The following is an 18,831-nucleotide window of genomic DNA, read 5'->3' on the forward strand; positions in this document are numbered from 1 at the left end:
ATAAAAAAATAAAAATGCAACCTACGAAAGCGCTTTTGGAAAAGCGCTCTTATAGGGGGGCTACCAGAGCGCTTTTTCAAGAAAAGCGCTCTTATAGAATGGGCTACCAGAGCGCTTTTTCTGGAAAAAGCGCTCTTATAGGGGGACTACCAGAGCGCTTTTCTGGAAAAAGGGCTCTTATAGGGGGGCTACCAGAGCGCTTTTCTGAAAAAAGCGCTCTTACAGGGGGGCTACCAGAGCACTTTCAAAAGCGCTTTCGTTACCTACGCCAGCGCTGGCTTTGGCAGCGCTTTAAAGCGCTCTAAAAGGTCAAAAAAAGCGCTCTAAAAGGCCTTCCGCGTTGTAGTGATAATGCAACGGTCGGATCGTCCTGAAATTTTGACACAACGTTCATGACCTATAAGAGCACATTATGACGCTGGTGATTGGATTCATAGCTTTCTAAGTCGGTTTGTCGAGTCCATCTTTGAGGTCATAATTTCTTGGTGTTTTTTGGGTTATTTTGTCTCTCTTGATTCTTGTTGTATTCAAAGATTGATTGCAAATTTTGATGATGTTGATGTATACCTCTAACTAGTGTTAGAGAGAATCTTGTTTGTACCTATTGTTGATTATAGTGGAGATTTTAAGTGGCCTACAGATCCCGTGGTTTTTTACTCCTAATTAACAAAGGTTTTTTTTACGATAAAATTGTGTTGTGTTGTTTGATGTGTTTTTTCTTGTTGGTTGTCGTTGCATGTGATATTTGGGAGAGTTTATGTTGTTGAATATTTCATTGCGTTTGTGATTTCCTCCCAACAGTTAGTGGTATTTATAACAATGTAAGGTGTTTATCAATAAGGATACAAATACAACCATGATTCAATATCATTTATCTCATGTTGGATGAAGTCTTAATCAAGTGTTGCATCTTTGGATCATTTGTTTAGTGGCCGATCAAATTTAGAAAATATGGTGTCATGACTGAAAGTCATTTTCAAAACGTTTTTTTTTAAATTATCATCACACAATTGATTTTTCTCATGTGGGAGAATGGTATAAATATTTTTGGGAGTTACAATCAATTGTAAGGTTTGATTTTACAAAACATGTTAATGTTATAAATGTAATACATTCGAAGATAGTCTAATAAATGTGATCAATAATAATGAGTTTTGAACACTAATTCTGATTTATGTATAATAAAGTGTAAGTTCAACCTCTATGGTCCATAATGAATGATAGTAGAGTTCTTATCTTATACATAGATTAGATAAGTCATACTAAAATACGCTTATTTGAGGTCTGTCTTATTAAAAACCATAAATATTGAAGCACTCAATGACCCAAAGGAATACTTTGTCTTAACATTGACATCATTTTAGAGAATTGATTATCATGACTTTAACAAGTGTGTTCTATCTAATAACATGTATTGTTGTTGATTCTAATTCTATCAAAAACATCACCAACAACACCTTAACTAAAAAAATATTAGGCATAGAACAACATCATTAATATAAACTATAAATGAACATCCCTCAATAAACGAAGTATGCTTAGGCAATTTCCCTAGACTATACATTAAGTCCACATATTTAGTGAATGGATGTTGTTTATGAACATGACAAATTGAAAACCCATAAACATCTTTATTCCAAAATGACATATGGAAGTCGATAAACACATTAAAAATTTTTAAAACTAATTAATAGACGATGAAAAGGTTTTTTCTTTAATAATTTTGGGGTCTTTTCTTGAATGGTGTTGATGAATTATATTGTGGATATGATATGGATTCAAGATTTCATCGACACATTTCTTAATAAAAAAATAGCAATGTTAATATTTAACACATATATAAAGGATGAATATATATATATATATATATATATATATATATATGTGTGTGAGATTGAAGTGTTGTTTCAAATTAAGTCATAACCATATGGACTAAAAACTATTACAATAAATTTAATTGTTTATGCTTCACCATCTTTTGCTTTCTCTTTTGCTACACCTCGAACAAGAAACACAGCTTCTATAAGCAATTGTCCGTAGCATGGAGCTCTATCAATTTTTATATATCCAAGGTCACCCCAGTCTTTTCCATGTGAATTTTTTACTATCCAATATTTTTTTAATTTTTTCTTTACTTTTTCTTCCCCATATCCAACAATAACAACTCCGTGTTTTCCTGCATCTAGAAAAGCATCTGCATTTCTTGGACCAGAATATATATCACTCTGGAATTAAAATAAAACATAATTAATCTACATGTTGCAATATAAAAATGAAACAAAAATTATGTTGAGATTTTAGCAAAAATAATTTAGAACACTTACTCCTTTAAAATCTTTCAAATCACCCTCGATCCAAATCAATTGTGCTGCAACAGGCGCTGTCCTGATTTCCTCTTCTACATTCTTTTCAAGCTTTTCAAGAGCTATTGATTTTTTTTTGGGTAATACCACTCGTTGAAGGTCTATTGCATCGTAGGTTTCAATACGTAAAAACACCTAAAATGATTAGTGTAGAAATATTAAATAATTAAAATGCAATAAAGCAAAATGGTTAAATGTAAAAGAGAACACTAAAAGAATAATACCTCACGCGGATAACCTGTAGGTTTGAATCTTTGCTCGTAAGGGCATGTGTGAGCTAAAATACACCCATTTTCGGAAATAAATTTTAAGGCATCACGTATAGTACGCCCTTCTATATCATCTGTTTCATTTTTTATGAGATGATTATATATGTCTTGGACAGATAAGAATATAGGCTCTCCATTGTTAATAAAATACAATGCCTCAATTACATCACAAACAGCAAATGCATAACAACAATCTGGAGAAAATTATATATTAGTATATTAAAAATTTATATTAAAAAATTAAAATAAAACCATTATGAATAATAAGAAACTTACTTCCATTGCCCTGATCTTTGATAAAGTTAAGAGTATCATTCTTTCTCCATTTATCAAATGAAGTAGTATCTTTCTGGTTTAAAAAAAATCAAAATAAAATTATTTTTAAATTATAGGTGTAGAAATAAATAAAATAAAATTACATTAAATAATAATTGTAAATAATCACACTTAAAGTCTCCTCATAAAACTAATTTTTAAATAAAATATGCATAAAATACATATAAATTAACAAAAATGATTTTGACATTAAGAAAGAAAAGGGAAAGAAAAACATACTTCCAGTAAGATTTCAGTTCATTTATGTGAAACAAAAAAAAAAAAAAATCAGCACAACAACAACAACAACAACAACAGTAATTAGAATCTTCAATGGGACTTAAGCTATCTCTCCATTTATCCCAGCAATTAGAATCTTTCTACATTTAAAAAAGAATCAAAATAAAAACACATTTCCAGTAGGATTTCAGTAAAACTAAAACAAAAAAAATCATTTAGGTGAAAAAAAAGAAAAAATATTTCAGCACAACAACACTAAGTTATTCACCAGAGTGATTTCAGCTTCTGCGTTCTGAGATGAAGCCTAAATGAAACAGAAAAATAAGAAGTCATTTGAGAGGATGAAGATGATGAAGAAAAAAGAACACAAGATTTAGATATTTGACTAACCATGGTGCTTGCTACTAGTTGAACCCTAGAGTTGAGAGAAAAAGTTCAGCAGAAGAAGAAGATGAAATAGGGAAGGAAACCTAAAATTTGATTTTATAAGCAAGGCAAGAGTGCTCATTTTTTTAATTTAAAATAGTATAATATAAGGTACAGTTTGCTTAGTACCTTGCTCGGATAAGTTTGTGGAATTAGTGCCAAAATGAAACATATTAACTGTGGGCCCCAAATTTGCGTCTCACATGTTGCATAGAGTGGCCATGTAGTAGTTGTTTACATATTGGTTATCAAAGAAGCCACTATAATGTTCCTAAATCAATCACCATCCACATGTATTTTTTTTATAAAGACCACATATTGTTTATTTTATGTACTTACATGGATTGTTAATTTAATTAGTTGTTTATGTCTTCGTATAAAATCGTGTAGTTTTCAATTAAATTTTAATCAATAAAAATGCATGAAAATGTATATGTAAATATACTAACCAGATACTAGAGGTACTCAGAATTATGTTTTGAAAACATGCCAAGTTATTGGACAATCCTACTACAGACCCTTTAAATTTGAGTTTCATCACATTTAATAATACACTATCCACATGCCAAAACAAAGTAAAACAAAACTTTTTGCTTGGTTTTCAAAAAAAAATTTGCTTAGAGTGTACTTACTTCATCCTGAAATAAAGATTAAACATGCAATGAAGTAATATTATCGGTATAAAATTTAAGAAATTAATTTTAATTAAAAAATTCTTTACTTTTTTAATAAATAAATATTAAATACTATGATAGCGAGTGTGCTTCATTTTTCATATTATCATCGAAAAGTGACCATGTCGTATTATATTCGGGTGTCCCTATTCTAGAAAGATATTTAATATTTTCTCTCTCTAGAAATGTGCTCTCCCCCCTCCCTCTAAAAGGGGGCTAGGGATTGGAAATTTCCGATGGCCGGTTCTTCTCAAAATCACGGCGGGGACTGGAAAACTTTTAGTAGAAGATCATTCAAGGCGATTGGACCGCGGTGGGACGTTTTCCCGTGGGGAGGAGGTGTTAGCAGGAAGAAGAATGTTGCGATTACGTCCATTTTCTTTTCTGAGTTTCCGGAATCTCACTCAGCAAAATCGTTCTTCGAGGTGTTTGGGGAATGTGGTGGAGGTTGCAATCTCGCCGAAGAAGAATAATTTGGGGAAGAAATTTGGTTTTGTTAGGTTCGAAGAGGTTGAAGACGGTAGATTGTTAGCAGTTCGTTGTGATAATGTGATGATTATGGGGAAGAAGATTCATGCTAATCTTCCGAGGTTTGAGCGGTCTAGTGCAAGGAAGATGTCATCTACGGATACCAACTTCTCTCACAGGCAAGGTCAAAGGGCTCAACATCCTCGATCGGCGGCGGGAGTGCATTCAGGCATCTCTGTTGGGCCTCTGAAGAGGCGTTATGTGGAGGTTTTGAATGAAGGTTTGGGGAAGGGCGGCGAGAAGGGTAGCGTGAAGGTGGGTGATAATCCTGTGTTTTGTTTTACCTCTCAGGCAGATAACAGGAAGAGGTTGGAAAAAGCCTATGTGGGGGTGGTGACGATACCGGGGTCGACTTACAACATTCAGTCTCACTTCATGATGGAAGGGGTCTTTGATATCAAGGTAACGCCTATGGGGGGGGGGGGGAATTTGTGTCTTTTAGAAGAGGAAGAGGAGGGTGTGATTGAGGACTTAATAGGGGAAGGCGAAACGTGGTGGAAACAATGGTTCGCGGTAGTAAGAAGGTGGAATGAGAAGGACATTGATGACGGTAGGGTCATTTGGGTGAGTGTTTACGGCGTCCCGTTGCACGCGTGGTGTGTGGATTTCTTTGTTAAGTTGGCTAACTCGATGGGGGAATTCATTTGCGTGGATGAATCAACGGCGGCGGGGTCCAATTTTGACACTGCTAGATTTATGGCAAGAGTCAAGCTAACACATGAATTGAAGAAGTCTATGATCGTGCTCATCGACGGGAAGGAAGTTTCATTGGTGATAAGGGAAGACGCTATAGGCTCGATCCGAAACACTTCAGGTACGCAGAAAACTTTTAACTCTGACTCCGACACTTCGGAATCCGAAGATGTGTGGTATGATAATTTGCTTGATGACGAGGGGGTGTTGGAAAGGGCTGATAAACTGGATTGTAGTCTGTTAGATACTGTTATTTGTCCGGTTGCTGTTCCTAAGTGCGACCCTGGTTGCGCAAATGTTGTCGCGGCCGGCGGTAACTCGTTGTTAGGGGATTGTTGTGCTCCAGAGGAGACGACACCCATTCTTGCTCCTTTAGTTTCTGATGTTGAAAGGAGAAAATCAGTCGACGATTCCATAGTCCAACTGTCGGTTTCTTGTAGTGATACAGTTAAGGAGTTTGGGTCGGCAGTCAGGCCCCTGTTTGATTCGAAACGGAAGGAGGATAGTGGTTCGGTGGCGAGGAGTTCGGCTGGGAGCGGTGGAAGTAAAAATACGGGTTCTTTTGATTTGGCTCTTATTTCTCTGAAGGAGAGGGGTGGTGTAGGAAAGGGGCTGAGGCAGGTATCGGTGGGAGAAAGTGAGGAAAGGAGTCATGTGTTAGTCACTGAAGAAGGTATTGAAACAGTGGGTACGTGTTCTCTTGAGGTACCTGGGAGAAATTTTAAGCACAAAAAATTGAAATTTAAAAGTTTGTCTGATATTGGAGTGGTGAAAGGAGGTTCTAAGGCTGGTGGAGGTAGTAAGGGAGTGGTTCTGAAATCTCAAGGCAATAGAAACAAGGATGGGGTGAAGAAGATGGGGAAAATAAGAGCGCAGGTTCAGATTGTTCCTAGTGAAGTTTCGGATTCCATTCACTCTTTTGGTGGAAATAGTACTGAGGTCTATGGTGTTCATAAAGAGGATTCAGATATAAGGAGGAGTAATAGTAGGCAATGGGAGTTCATTAATGGGGATGTGGGGGGAAAAGCTGTGGGAGGCCATTGTAGCTCTGGGGGTTGCCGAGTCGGAAGGAAGGGATATTTTGTTAAGAAGAATTGAGAATCTTGAGAGTTCTAGCAGTGCGAGGATGGTAGTGAGGAAGGAGTCTTCAAAAAGGTTGACATGGTCATCGGCTCTTTAAATATAAGGGGAGGTTGTAGTGTTTTAAAGAGAAGGAGGGTTAGTACTATAATTAATAAAGGGAAAGCAGATATTTTTTTGTTACAAGAAACTAAAATTAAAGATTTCAAGGAAGCCTTTGGTAAGAGTTTTTGGAGTGGGCCGGAGATAGGTTTTTCCTATTCTAACTCTAATGGTTTATCGGGGGGTTTGCTCACTCTTTGGAGGGATGGAAAAGTGGAGGTGGTGAATAGTTTCAAAGGGGAAGGTTATTTGGGCATCAAAGTTAAAAGAGATAATTTGTGGTACTATATTGTTAACGTGTACTCTTCGTGTGTCATTGAGAAAAAGAGGAAATTATGGGAGGACTTGTTGTCTTTGAATGAGAAATTTAAGGATGGGGAATGGATCATAGGTGGAGATTTCAACACGGTCAAAAATCGTAGAGAAAGGAAAGGGAGGTCCGAGATGGTTAATCTTAACGAGGTGGATCTTTTTTCCGACTTCATTTACAAAAGCGCTTTGGTGGACGTTCCTTGTAAGGGCAAGAAATTCTCGTGGTATAGTGGGGATGGTAAGTCGATGAGTAGAATCGACCGGTTCCTTTTATCGGACGAGGTGGTGAATAGATGGGGTGTGGTGGGGCAATTCATTGGCGCGAGGGACATTTCGGATCATTGTCACATTTGGTTGATTGTGGACAAGGTGAATTGGGGCCCGAAACCTTTTAGATTTAATAATGAATGGTTTTCCTTGGATTCTTTCTTGCCTTTTGTTGAGAAGGAGTGGAAAGGCCTAGAGGTGGAGGGGAGGAGTGATTATGTTCTAAAAGAGAAGTTGAAACTTCTTAAGCCTATCTTAAGGAAGTGGAATGTGGAGGTCTTTGGGAGGTTCGATTTGGAAGTGGACGAAGGAGTGAGGGACATTAATCTTGGAGATGAAAAGTTGGAAGATACGGAGGATATTGAGTTGAATGAGGTGGTAAATGGGAAAAGGGAAGCTACGTTTAGGTTTTGGAGGAACTTGAGGATTAAAGAGAACATGATAATTCAAAAATCGAGATTGAAATGGCTAAAGGAGGGAGATGCAAATAGCGGTTTTTTTCATAAGGTGATGAAAGATAGACGGAGAGTTAATCATATTGGTCCTATTCTTGTCTCGGGTCGTTTATTGGATTCGGTAGAAGAGATAAAAGAAGAGGTAGAAAATCATTTTCAAATTAAGTTTAAGGAATTGGATGATCATAGGCCTATTTTGGAAGGAATTCCTTTTAACTTGGTTGGGGAGGCGGAGGTGGTGGCCCTTGAAAGCCCGTTCTTAGAGGGAGAGATTAAAGAGGCCATTTGGAATTGTGGTAGTTCTAAAAGTCCGGGTCCGGATGGCTATTCTTTCCTCTTTATCAAGAAATGTTGGAGTTTTATTAAAGAAGATTTTATTCGGTTTTTCGAGAGTTTCTACAATGGGGGTTCTCTTTCTAAGGCGGTAACTTCGTCTTTCATTTCATTGATTCCTAAATCTCTTAATCCCCTCTCTTTGAACGAGTATAGGCCTATTTGTTTGGTGGGATGTATGTACAAAGTAGTGGCAAAATTATTGGCGGGAAGGTTAAAAAAGATTATTGGTTCCATTGTCTCTCCGTATCAAAGTGCGTTTGTTCCGGGGAGACAAATGCTCGAAGGGGTGCTTGTTGCGAACGAAGTGGTGGATTACGCAAGGAAAACAAAGCAAGATTGTTTATTATTCAAGGTGGATTTTGAAAAGGCATATGACAATGTAAGTTGGAACTTTTTAAGGTACCTTTTTAGGAGAATGGGTTTTGGGGTTAGATGGAGAGGTTGGATGGAAAAATTGATTTTTAAGAGCAATATGTCGATCCTTGTTAATGGTAGCCCCACTTCCGATTTTGAGGTGGGCAAAGGTCTAAGGCAAGGTGACCCCCTCTCGCCTTTCCTTTTTTTGTTGGTGGCGGAAGGTCTTGCGGGTTTGGTTAGAAAATCTATGGAGATGGGTGAGTTTGAGAGTTTTTCTATTCAAAGGAGTTGTGAAGTGGACATTCTTCAATTTGCGGACGACACTTTTTTGGTTGGAAAAGGCTCTTGGAAGCATGTGTGGGCCATTAAAGTGGTTCTAAAGGCTTTTGAGATGGTGTCGGGGTTGGGCATAAATTATAATAAGAGCAAATTGATTGGCATCAATGTGGGTAGGGGTTTCTTGGAGGCCGCCTCTAACTCTCTTGCTTGTAAGGTAGAAGAGAGTAATTTTACTTTTCTTGGAATACCGGTGGGTTCTAATCCGAGAAAATACGAAATGTGGAGTCCGCTTATTTCCAAGATGAAAAAGCGGTTGGATGGTTGGAAAAATAGGTTCCTCACACTAGGAGGTAGAATAACGTTATTGAAGTCCGTTTTGAGTTCTCTAACCGTTTTCACCATGTCTTTCTACTTGATGCCCAAAAAGGTGGTGAAGGAGATAACGAAACTTCAAAGTAATTTTCTTTGGGGAGGTGGGATGGAGAAGAGGTGCATTCATTGGATTTGTTGGAAGGATGTTACTCAACCTTTTGAGAAGGGGGGGTTAGGAGTGAAAAATATCAAGGATTTTAATGTGGCTCTTTTGAGCAAGTGGAGATGGAAAATCATCCAAGGGGCGGACTCTCTTAGTTTCAATATTTTAAAATCTCGCTATGGTGACCTCTCGATGAAGTTGATGGGAGGAGGAGGTGATGTTAAAGAGATAAGGAGAGCATCCTTTTGGTGGAAGGATATGTTGAAAATAGGGAACGAATTTTTTCTTGACCCGTTTGTTTCTTTGTGTAGGTTTTCTATTAATAATGGTTTTCGAACCCCGTTTTGGGAGGCGGTTTGGTTAAATGGGAAGATTTTGAAGATTGAGTTTCCGGCTCTTTTTGAGGCATCGACTTTGAAAGGAGTGGCGGTCGCCGCGATGGGTGGTTGGGTGGATGGTAAATGGTTATGGGGGGGTCTTGGTATAGCGGAGCATTTGTTATCTACCGGTGCTATTTTGGCCGAATGGGAGGAGCTTCGGAATTTATTGGTGGATTTCGGGGATTTGGGGGTGGACAAGGACTGGGTGGAGTGGAGCCTCAATAGTGGTGAAGGTTTCTCGGTAGCCTCGTGTTATTCGGAGTATGCTAGTAAGCGTGTTCCTTTTGGTCCCTTTTGTCGTTTTCATGAAGCAAAGGGGTTGGTTTGGAAGTCGAATGTTCCTTTCAAGATTAAAGCTTTTGCGTGGAGGCTCTTGGCTAATAGGCTTCCTACAAAAGATCAATTGGCGCTTCGAGGTATTCCTCTCTCTTTGGATAACTTGAAGTGTTCCTTTTGTAGGAGGGATTTGGAAAATAGAGATCATTCTTTTTTTGCTTGTTCTTTTGTAAAGAATATTTGGAGGAAAATAGCGGGGTGGATTGGTAAGAGTGGGATAGAGGAAAAAGAGAGCTTATCGAGTTTTATGGATTGGCACTCGTTTTGTATATCTAAGAAGGTAGATGTAAAGAAAGTAGATATTTTTTGGTTGGCAACGACGTGGGCTATTTGGTTAGGTAGGAATGGGGTTTGTTTTAGGGAAGAGGTTTGGAATTTTGATGATTTAGTTTGGAACATCAAAGTCCTCGCTTGGAGGTGGTCTTTTTGCGGAGAAATTACACACTCCAATTATTCTTTTTACGATTTTGTCAAAGAACCCCTTTGGTTCTTATCGTAATTATATTTGGGATGTAATTTCTGTGTTTTAGGCGTTTTGTCGTTCCTTTTGTAAACAGGTTGGAGAACCCTTAGTTCTCCGTTTGAATGAAATCTTGTTTACTAAAAAAAAAATATTCGGGTGTCCCTGTTGAAGACTGTATTTTGATAGCTCTCCACAACATTATATGGATTCATTAGTTAGAATATATAAATAAATAAATGATTACATTTTAATTATATAAAGTTATATTACTTTTAGATATGTAAAAGTACTTTAAATATGCAATAAAATAATTATATGAAAAGACTAATCATATAATTTCAATAATTTATTTATGAGAAAATAGGTGATATATACACGTAATATATTTTTATACTATCAACCAATCACCATCATTTATCCAATTAAGTCATTCTTTTTATTTTAAAAATAAATTAATGAGATGATAATTTTCTATTTGATGATGGTGTAAAACTATTTTATACTGTGCACTATCTTTTTAAACTTTTTGTTTATTTATTAAAATAATGAAAATAATAATTTTAATTAAAATGAACTTAAACATTATATAATTACATAATGTCAACAATTCAAAAGGACATTAATGATAGATAATAATGTCCATAATTAATTGTAAGATAAAATTCTCCTCATTATCTATTATAATAAAGTATTAATAAATTTAATTCATACTAAAGAAAAAGGCAAAAAAAAAAGTACAGGAAAAAAAAATTCTAACGAGGAGATTTATTAAATAAATAAATAATTAAATGTATTTCTGTTTATATTACAGTACATACATAAAAATAGGTTTCCACAAACCTAATAGTGGTGTTGCATAATAGCGGCATTGCAGAGAATCTTTTCAATAGGTGCACCAATTTGAGCATTTAACTTCCAATGAATCGTACTAGTACATTCCTCCACTATGCAACCTTTATCCACCGGTGGCAGTCGTGTGTCTGCTGCTCATATTTCTTATATCCTCCTATTTGGCTTTTGTCTTTTACCATGCATGACACAGCTATGTGGAAAAAATAATTATAGTATCTCTTATCCTTATAAAACTAATTTTTATTATTTTAACTTAAAATCTAATTTTTATACTACTAATATTTACTAATATCTTATTAGTAAATTTTTTTTTTATATTGTTAATTTCAATTTTTTAAATACATTTTGGTCGATCAAAATTCTTTACTTCACCTTTTTTTCGTATCGTTTATAAAAGACTACACCACAAATAATACACCTGAACGACAACACGGATCTTTGACTAGTTTCTTATATCCTCCTATTTGACTTTTGTCTTGTAGCATGCATGACACTGCTACGTGGAAAAAAATTGAATTTTTCTTTACCCACCTCCCTATGGGGGTCACCCCCAGCGAAAAACCCAGTTTACCACTGCTTTGGAAATGAACTTCCGAAGTAATTTTTCTTTTAAAATTTTCTCAGACTTCGGAAGTTCATCTCCGAAAACACCAAATGAGGGGTGTTTTCGGAGATGCACTTCCGAAAACACCTTTTTTCAGATTTTGGGGGGTTTAGGAAATGAACTTCCGAATTATGCAGAAACTGTGTTTTTTTTTATGATTTTGGAAACAGCCTCGTATTTTTAATTAAAGAAAGACGGCAAATAAAATAAGCGATATATAAACAGAAAATACTAATATACTAATATGATAAGAATAGTGATATATACAAACCGATCTGATCCAAATCCAAACAATAATAGTGTACGAAAGATACAATCCGAAAACAAAAAAAAATAATAAACCCGACCACTACTGGGTATGCCTAACCCTCTCACCCTGGGCCCTCCTCTGCCGCCTGTATGCCGCCGCACGGCCCGCATCAGTGACGATCATCTTCACCGCGTCCCGCCCAAGCATCTCTATCCGCTTGCAGATCGGCAGGAGATCAATGGCGTGGTCATCCTCGGCCTGCTGGTTCTCCAGGATCTCCTCGTGTGCTGTCCTAGGAGCTCCGGGAGCGTCGGGTGTCAGCAGAGGATGTGACACCCGATAGAACCATGTGACGTACCCCTCCACACTGTGCCAGTCCTGGGTGACTCGCATGCGACGATACTCCTTCGGTACCACATGATGCTCCCAATCCTCAAACATGGCAGTGAGCTGCACTCTGGTCACTATGTCGGGAGCATCCTCAAAGGGTGACTTGGGTATCATCTGCACAAATCCGAACTGTCGCATGCACCGCTCAGGGAGATACCAGACCATGATGGTAGTCCCGCATGCCAACCAGCCAAAATATAGAGATATGCCGTCAAAGGGGACAATCTGAGTGTAGTCGCTGAACGGCCTCCAGGTGACGTCATCGTGCGGTCCAAGTACCCACGATATGGTCCCACCGCATTGTTCCCCCTTTGGAGAACGTATCTGGCAGCCCTGGGCATGGCGTCAACGTACGCAGGATCGATGTGGAAGCCGTGGATGTGGGAGAAGTAGGAGATGATCCAGCTCTGAAACATAAATAAATACGAAACATAAGTAAATACGAAACACAAAGGCGGAGATGATGCCAGAGTAGCTGACCCCCAGTTCCACTGGTGAACGGTAGTCAGGTCCATGAAGTAGCGGAGGTAGGTCACGTAGCACCGGAGAGCGCAGCCACGGTGATACTGTGTAAATAACTCATCACCCGCCTCCTCGGCATCGGCCGCCGCGTCCAGGTGGTGCTCGAAATAGCGGCTGAGTGTGGTGAACCGGATATGAGGCCCAGATGTCGTGATGCACTCGTAGTCAGCAGCTTCGGATTCCATGCCCAAATAGAGCGCCATCCACTGACTGGCTTCGACCCTCTGGATCCGGGAGTGGGTCAACAACGGACCCCTGATCGGCAGGTGGAGAAGACACTGCACGTCATGCAGGATGATCGTCATCTCCCCAACCGGCAAGTGGAAAGAAGACGTCTCCTTGTGTCAGCGCTCCACAAAGGCCCCCTGCATGCCGTGGCTGATGGTGGTGTACCCTGTCATGCAGATCCCACTAAGCCCTGAAGCTCTCATCGAGTCGTTAAACCACTCAGCAGTCGGTTTAAACAGACTGAAAATCTTCCGGGAGTGATTCACCATTTTCAACGGCTCTCTCTCCTGTTACAAAAAAACAAATAAAAGCGTATGTTAAATAGACCGTAAATAAAATATTGAATAAACGTCTAAATTATAAACGGTTAAATAATGTAGTCGGGCAAATTATAAAAAATACCTCTCCCTCCCAGATCCGCCGAGCGACGTGGTCGCGGTAGGATATCAGCACGGAAGTGTCAATGGGCCCTCCCGGGTAGCTGTCCTCCTGCTCATCCTCCTCCCCGAGTGGAGGGTCAACATCTGGTACCCCCTCCTCCTCGTGGTATGGCACTGCCACCTCCTCCTCTCGTTGGCGGGAAGAAGATACCCTGCCCTGCCCCCGTCCCTGTGTCGACGCCAGCTGCGCCGCCGCCCGTTCGCGTCTAGCCGATGCAATCTGGGTCTCTCTACCCTGTCTGATGCGTGCTGGTTGGTTGCCTGACATGTTCCTGTAAACAGTTGAAATCGATTAATATGCGAGACAACAGAAAAAACTAAAAAAAATTGCACTTGTGATACAATTCGGAAGTTCATTTTCGAAACTGGGAATGAAGGTGTTTTCGAAAATGAACTTCCGAAACACCCCTGTGCAGAAGTTCTCTGCAACCTCCAATGGCAGATCCCAAAATCCTAAATCAAACCTATGTCTACACATTCTAAACATCCTAAATATCAGTACAAACCTAACCTAATACATTTTTTGCTATTTGTAAACACCCTAATATAAATTTTAATCATAAATCTTAAAATCAAAATGCTTACCGATTGAATAGATTGGAGGACTTTTGAATGTAGTAGAGCAAGTAGATGGAGCATTTGATGTAGCTTGGAAGTGATTTGCAGAAAAATCTCTTTGGGGTTGAGTTTGGAAGAAGATTAGGGTAAATGAATTGGGGGAGGGGGGCTGTTTTGCTTAATCTGCAAAACACGCAGTATTTCGGAAATGAACTTCCGAAATGCTGTTTTCAGAAATGAACTTCCGAAATAAGACAATTTTTTCAAAAAAAAGGCGCTTTCGGAGATTCATCTCCGAAAACACTTTTTTCTTGCATTTCGAAAATGTATTTCCGAAGTCAGTGGTAGTTTGGGTTTTTCACCAGAGGTGGACTAGAAGGTTGAGAGGTAGCCAAAGAAATTTTTAAAAAATTATAGTACCTCTTATCCTTATAAAACTATTACATCTTCAACACTTACATTACATAATTCAAATTTAAATATTTATTTTTTTATACATTGATTTTTTAGTCTCACTTTTAACTAATTCATTTTAATATAAATTTACTTGTACACGAATATTTTTCTAAAATTTTTCAATATGTTATATTTTTTTAAAATAAATTATTAAAGTTTTTGAAGAATTTCAAAAGATTTTTTTATGTGTTATATTTTATTGAAAAATTTAAAGTTCTTTTGTTCAATTATATTTTAATGGAAAAATTTTAAAAATAAATTTGAAATAATTTTTATCAAAAAAGATTAAGTTTTGAAAAGGTTACCGTTTATTTTTAATTTTATCATTTGTTTTTGTTAGATAAATAAGGGGCGAAGCCCATATAATTTGTTTTTTAGTGATAAAGTACTTTAAATATACAATAAATACTAGTCAATTATTTTTTTCTTTAATTTATTAAAATAATAATCTGACTCATAATGAACACAATCATCATAATCAAAATATCATAGTGGTCAAAATAAATGCAATAATTCAAAATAATAAATAACACAAGTCTACTAATTTGATAATACAAAATAAATTAATATAATTAATCTAAGGATCAGGACAAATCCAAATATTATATATGGGTGTGACTAAATATGAAAGAAAGTATAAATTGTATTATATTAAAAAAATTAACAATTTAACCCGTCGGTCAAAATCGAAAAATCGGCAGTTTTTATAAATTGACGGTCAAAACTGGTAAAAAATGAGAAATCTGTATCCCCTAGAGAGGGGTGATTTAGGATCGATTTTGATTCAAAATCACCCCTCTAAATCGTTCATGTTTCTCTATTCGTTAAATAAGTGATTTTCACATATATTTAGTGTTTTTTTTTAAGAATTTCTTTGGCCACCTCCCAACCTTCTAGCTCACCTCTGGTGAAAAACCCAAAATACCCCTAACTTCGGAAATGAACTTCCGAAATGCAAGGAAAAGATGTTTTCGGAGATGCATCTCCGAAAGCGCCTTTTTTTTTAAAAAAAATTGACTTATTTCGGAAATGCACTTCCGAAAACAACATTTTGGAAGTTCATTTCCGAAATATTCTGCGTTTTTCAGATTAAGCAAAACAGTCCCCTCCCCCAAATCATTTACCATAAACTTCTTCAAACTTCCTCTCTTCAAAAATTTCTGCAAAAGCAAGTGTGCATTCCAAAAGCTTCCCAAACTCAACCTAAGTCATCCTAATCTCTTCAATTGGTAAGTTTTTGAATTTTTTCAATTTTTAGATCTATTAATAAAATCTCTATTAGGGTGTTTAGAAATTGCAAAAACCACATTGGGGTAGGTTGTTACTGATATTTATGGTGTTTAGAAATTGCAAAAGTAGTTTTGGTTTAGGTTTTTTGGGTCTGCCATTGGAGGCTGTATTGAAGGTCTGCGCAGGGGTGTTTCGGAAGTTCATTTCCGAAAACACCTCCATCCCAATTTTCGGAAATGAACTTCCGAACTGTACCAGAAGTTCTTTTTTTTTGTTTTTTCATTTGTCTCGCATATTAATCGATTTCGATTGTTTACAGGAACATGTCAGGCAACCAACCAGCACGCATCAGACAGGGGAGAGAGTCCCAGACTGCGTCGGCTAGACGCGAGCGGGCGGCGCAACTGGCGTCGAGCCAGGGACGGGGGCAAGGCCGGGGACGCCGTGTGCGAGTTCCCGTGGACGTGGGAGAGGGTACATCTGCTTCAGGATCTAGGAGTCGGCTGGCTCGGGTATCTTCTTCCCGCCAGCAAGAGGAGGAGGAGGAGGTGCCAGTGCCATACCACGAGCCGGAGGGTGTACCGGATGTTGACCCTCCAGCCGGAGAGGAGGATGAGCAGGAGGATGGCTACCCGGGAGGGCCCTTTGACACTTCCGTGCTGATTCACTACCACGATCACGTCGCTCGGCGGATCTGGGAGGGAGAGGTATTTTTTTTAATTTAACCGTTTATTTGTCACCATTTTTTATAATCTAACCGTTTATTTGTCGCTTATTTAATATATGTCCGCTTATTTAATATATGTCGCTTATTTGTTTTTTTTTGTAACAGGAGAGAGAGCCGCTGAAAATGGTCAACCACGCCCGCAAGATTTTCGGTCTGTTTAAACCAGCAGCTGTGTGGTTTAACGACCATGTGCGAGGTTCAGGGCTCAGCGGGCTCTGCATGACGGGGTACACCACGATCAGCACCGGCATGCAGGGGGCATTTGTGGAGCACTGGCACAAGGAGACGTCCTCTTTCCACTTGCCGGTTGGGGAGATGACGATCACCTTGCATTACGTGTAGTGTCTTCTCCACCTGCCGATTAGGGGGCCGTTGTTGACCCACTCCAAGATCCTTAGGGTGGAGGCCATTGAGTGGATGATGCTCTACTTGGGCATGGAGCACGAGGTTGCTCACTTTGAGTGCGTCACGACTTGTGGGCCTCATGTCCGGTTCACTACACTGAGTAGTTATTTTGAGCAGCATCTGGACGCGGCTGCCGAGGCTGAGGGTGAGGGTGACGAGCTGTTCACACACTATCACCGCGGCTGCGCTCTCCGGTGTTGGTACATGCATGTGGTAGGCGTTGCATGCTTTGTGGACAAGAGTGCCAGGTACGTCGACGTGACCTACCTCCGCTACTTCATGGACCTTCATACCGACTACCAGTGGAACTAGGGGGCAGCTACTCTGACATACCTCTACCAGAAGCTGAATGAGGCCTCCAACTGGAGGACCAGGCAGTTGGTCGGATCCTGCACACTACTTACGGTACGTTTTATTTTAACACATTATCGTATTTATTTATTTATTTATGTTTCGTATTTATTTTTAATACATTATCGTGTTTGTGTTTCAGAGCTGGATCATCTCCTACTTCTCCCGCATCCACGGCTTCCACATCGATCCTGCGTACGTTGACGCCATGCCCAGGGCCGCCAGATACGCTTTCCAGAGGGGGAACGATGCGGTGGGACCATACCGTTTGTACCTGGACCACACGATGCACGACGACGTCACCTGGAGTCCGTTCGCCGACTACGCTCAGGTTGTCCTTTTTGACGGCATTGCTCTATATTCAGGCTGGTTGGCATGCGGGACCGGCATCATGGTCCGGTATCTCCCTGAGCGGTGCACGCGTCAGTTCGGATTCGTGCAGCGGATACCCAGGTCACCCTTTGAGGCTGCTCCCGACACAGTGACCTGAGTGCAGCTCACTGCCATATGGGAGGACTGGCAGCATCATGTGATACCGCAGGAGTACCGTCTCACTCGGGTCACATAGGACTGGCACAGTGAGGAGGGGTACGTCACATGGTTCTACCGGGTGTCCCATCCTCTGATGAGGCCCGACGTTCCCGGCGCTCCTTGGCCAGCACATGAGGAGATCCTAGAGAACCAACAGGCCGAGGATGACCACGCCATTGATCTCCTGCCGATCTTCCAGCGGATAGAGATGCTTGGGCGGGACGCCTTGGATCGGGGCGTCGTTCTTCAGGGCGGTCCAGATGCAGTCGTCGTGATGGAGGCGATCGTCACTGATGCAGGTCGTGCGGCGGGGTACAGGCGGCAGTGGAGGGCTCAGGGTGAGAGAGTTAGGCAACCCAGTAGTGGTCGGGTTTATTTATTTATTTTTTCGGATTGTATATTGCGCACACTATTACTATTTGGTTCGGCTTGTATATATTATTTGGATTTTATTTATCGCATTAGTATTTTCTATTTATATGTCGCTTATTTTATTTGGCGTTTGCGTTTAATTAAAATACGAGACTGTTTAAGAAAAAACATTAAAAAAAACACAGTTTCTGCATAATTCGGAAGTTCTTTTCCGAATTCGCCCATGAGGTGTTTTCGGAAGTTCATCTCCGAATTCACCCCCCGTGAGGTGTTTTCGGAGATGAACTTCCGAATTGTGGAAATTTTTTTTTAAAAAAAAGCGCTTCGGAAGTTCATTTCCGAAGCAGGGGTATTTTGGGATTTTCGCTGGGGGTGACCCCCCATAGGAAGGTGGCTAAAGAAATTTTCTTTTTTTTTGTGATTTCGTCATTTTAGTGTGTCGTTGTTTGTTTTGATTTCCCGTTTTTGTGCGGTGTATTTTGTTTTTCTGTCTTTGTGCGCAGTGTTCATTTGTTTCAGGTTGAAAGATGAGTTTCGATCTAGTACAGATCCTATCTATGACTTT

General features: G+C 39.3%; 1 protein-coding gene across 1 annotated transcript; it reads right to left on the minus strand.

Moving 5' to 3' along the window:
• Positions 1-1,961: 1,961 nt before the first annotated feature.
• Positions 1,962-3,785, minus strand: LOC131658155 (uncharacterized). Its single transcript, XM_058927484.1, has 5 exons — positions 3,729-3,785; positions 2,909-2,981; positions 2,588-2,826; positions 2,325-2,498; positions 1,962-2,225 (listed from the first exon to the last, which is right to left on the minus strand). The coding sequence occupies exons 1-5, from the start codon at positions 3,783-3,785 to the stop codon at positions 1,962-1,964; spliced, it is 807 nt and encodes a 268-aa protein (XP_058783467.1).
• Between the last annotated feature and the right edge of the window lie 15,046 nt (positions 3,786-18,831).

This window comes from Vicia villosa, linkage group LG3, assembly GCF_029867415.1.
Source record: "Vicia villosa cultivar HV-30 ecotype Madison, WI linkage group LG3, Vvil1.0, whole genome shotgun sequence".
Taxonomy (NCBI): Eukaryota; Viridiplantae; Streptophyta; class Magnoliopsida; order Fabales; family Fabaceae; genus Vicia; species Vicia villosa.

Coding starts and splice junctions, on each gene's coding strand:
- LOC131658155 (XM_058927484.1), bottom strand. CDS start 3,785: ATGTTTCATTTTGGCACTAATTCCACAAACTTATCCGAGCAAGGTACT. Junction 2,827..2,908: donor CAAAGATCAGGGCAATGGAA/GTAAGTTTCTTA, acceptor AATTTTCTCCAG/ATTGTTGTTATGCATTTGCT. Junction 2,499..2,587: donor CTACAGGTTATCCGCGTGAG/GTATTATTCTTT, acceptor TAATCATTTTAG/GTGTTTTTACGTATTGAAAC.